Source organism: Centruroides vittatus, unplaced genomic scaffold (genome assembly GCF_030686945.1).
Source record: "Centruroides vittatus isolate TY-2023 unplaced genomic scaffold, ASM3068694v2 scaffold_2802, whole genome shotgun sequence".
Taxonomy (NCBI): Eukaryota; Metazoa; Arthropoda; class Arachnida; order Scorpiones; family Buthidae; genus Centruroides; species Centruroides vittatus.
This window is the reverse complement of record NW_027122693.1, coordinates 2,621,867-2,625,008: the sequence shown is the minus strand read 5'-3', so window position 1 is coordinate 2,625,008 and position 3,142 is coordinate 2,621,867. Positions and strand designations below refer to the sequence as shown.

Sequence of the window (3,142 nt, the reverse complement as noted above, 5' to 3'; positions counted from 1 at the left end):
TTCTTGTATGAAATCTAATTACTTTACTTCTGTTCGTTAAGAGTTAAAAATTAGAAAATGACATCTCTAAATGGTTTAGAATACAAAAGAAAAAGCGCGTAGAAAAACATTGGATAAAAATTGGAGAGTTAGAAAAAGTGATAATAGTTTAATTGAACAAGTTTTGTCTTCGCTGTTGTGAGAAATGAATGGAGATAAACTTGTTTCTGGCTTGTGTTTCTCACAATTTTCTCATTTAAATATTGTTTTTTTAAAGTAAGAAAACAATGGAATATGTGAGAATGTTTTAAAAAAATAATAAAATTAAATAATAAAACTATTTTTTTAAAACAATTTAAACTATTATTTTATATTGGTTGATTGAAATAATTTTATTAAAAATAATATTATGCTTCATCAACAATACCATTAGGTGAAAGGCACTTTGTACCCTAATTACCATCATAATAGACGGACAAAATTATCTGTAATATATTTATAAAATTTTCTAAACATATCTGTAGGGTAATTTTTGAGTGAAAATGGTTCTTTTGTGAATTAAGCATTTTATGTTCTGCTTGGGAGACTTTCGGAACAGGCAGAGCGGCTGACGTCAAAAGGCAACACACCCAATCTCGAGTAGAGTCAAGCAGGCATAAAATCATCGGCCCAGAAACGTTAAGTTTTCGTCCCTTGGGGGATAGAACGTATTTTAGATTCGGTGTCACGTGACCGGCGATGAAGGGTATTTAAAGTCAGCGAAAATTGAATGGATCACATTCGCTTTCCCTTCTATCTATCTGGTTCTATCGCTGAAGTAACCGAGATTCGGCATGAAATATTCTTGGGTAAGAGATTCTTCCGATCGGAAACTGTACAGATATGAATTACTTTGATCTTGTTTCATGTTACGTTTCTCGTTCTAGGGTGTGCTAGGATTATTTGTCCTGGCTTTTTGCTGCTGTTCTCTAGCTAAAGAAGAAAAGGACGAAGCCACCGATCTGGTAGCCGCAGCTTCGCACCATCACGGTCACGATTACCATCATCACGAAGGACATTGGAAGAAAGGACACGACGAACACGGCGATCACGGACACGGTCATAAACACGGACACGGTGATTGGGGACATTGGGATAAACACGGAGGACACCACCACCACGACAAAGGAGGTCATCATTGGGATAAATTTGGCAAACATCACGAAGGCCATCACCACGACGGACACGATCATCACGGCGGTCACGGACATCACGCTTGGGGAGGACACGGACACCACGGTCACAAAAGCGGCGGACATCACTTCCACGATAAGGGACATAAAAATCACGGATTCAAGAATAGTTACCACAAGGAAGAACACGGAGATCACAAATCGTACCACGACATTGCCGGACACGGAGATTACCACAAGAATCACCACGACGAAGATCACTGGCACAAACATCACGGTGGAAAATACCACAAGCACCATCACGGAAAAGATTATCACGGAGATCACGAACACGGGGACAAATACCACAAACACGGCCACGGAGGACATCATAATCATCACGGAGGAGACTACAAAAAGGGCGGCCATCACTTCGACAAGCACTGGGGACACAAACACGGAGGTGGACATCATCATCACGATCATCACGAACACGGAGGACACGGTCACCATCACGGACACGGAGGACACCACGGAGGACACCACGGATGGTGAACAGTTTGTGTCTGAGAATGTCACGAAGTGTGCTCAAGACAGATCACTAAGTCACGTTATTGGTTTCGATGAATGGTTATTCGATGTTGCTCGCTTTAATGTAAATTTTTCGACTTTTCTATCGCTTAACGACGTGGATAAAAATAAGAGACACTTTTTATTTGTTTCCATTTGTTTCCATTTTTTTTTTTTTTTTTATCAGGACGGGATTAACTGATATTGGTAGGTTATTTACCTGTAACAAAACAATGAAATATGTACAAATTACACGAGCCAAATATGGTTAATTATTATTTACAATAATAAAAATTATATTTTCTAAATAATACTTAGTTGATTTACTTTAATAGTTTTATTTATTTAATTTTATAAAGACACCGATGACAAATGGTGCATTCATAAATCGTTTAAGACAGAGTTAAATTTGAGAAAAAAGACCCTTTAATAATATATTTATCCGATATTTCATGGTTGGAATAAGGAAAATTTTTTTCATTTTCCTTTGTTAACTCGTGCGAAAACGGAAATTATCTTTAACTTAATTTGGACAAAACTTTTTAGTTTTATTAATAAAATATATTTTATACGAATTTTTTTGCATGCCAAGAAGTAACTGGTTCGATTTTATAGCTAAAATCCGTATTTGAACTCCATCATATTTGCTACGTCATTAAACAAGACACCATTTTCTTTTAGTTTCTTAATTATATAACACAGAAAACCACGCGACTTTCTGTATTACGTATGGTTTAAACAAGACTTACATATTTAAACAAGAAGATATCATTTTATTAAGTAAATAAATTGATATTCCGAATTTTTTTTATGATAAAATATAATTAGTTGCTTAAAATCCAATATGTACGAATAGGCACGTGTTCGTTTATGAGGGGAATCCCATAGATCATTAACTATCACGTTGTGATGACAGATGTTTAAGTCTCTGACATACATTTTTTAAAAATTCTTATTCATTTTGATTACTAATCTGTATAATTATCATTAAATATTGCTTCTGAATTAAGAATATTACGTAATTATTTCGGTTAATGAAGTTTTATTCGAACATTCTTTCATGCGCTCGCCATTTTCAGTAAAGTGAGCAGACATTATTTTATTTGTCACTACCAACTTCGGGTTCGACTACTTAATTATATATTATTGCCGATATTTTAACGCACGGTTATATTTTTCTGGTTTCTCTAATGAAGTGTTGTTAAAATATAATTTTTATCCTGTACAAATTAAGTCATTCAAACATATATTACTTAATTAAAACTAAAATGCTCTGTGTGTATATAGAATTATAAAGGGGATGTTATAATGATTTATATGTATAATGTTTCTAATGTCACTTCGATGTGTTTGTGTTGGTGAATTAACACATCTGGAGGGGATAGCAGAGGTGGGAAATGCTTCAATTATGCGTTATAGTGAGTCCGAATTCGAATTCCGTC

At 34.9% G+C, this 3,142-nt stretch overlaps 1 protein-coding gene across 1 annotated transcript; it reads left to right on the top strand.

The window, feature by feature from the left end:
- Positions 1–384: 384 nt before the first annotated feature.
- On the top strand, positions 385–1,986 carry LOC136987828 (putative eggshell protein). Its single transcript, XM_067285570.1, has 3 exons — positions 385–412; positions 504–827; positions 906–1,986. Exons 2-3 carry the CDS (start codon positions 813–815, stop codon positions 1,683–1,685), a joined length of 795 nt encoding a protein of 264 aa, XP_067141671.1. The 5' UTR covers positions 385–412; positions 504–812; the 3' UTR covers positions 1,686–1,986.
- Positions 1,987–3,142: the final 1,156 nt, after the last annotated feature.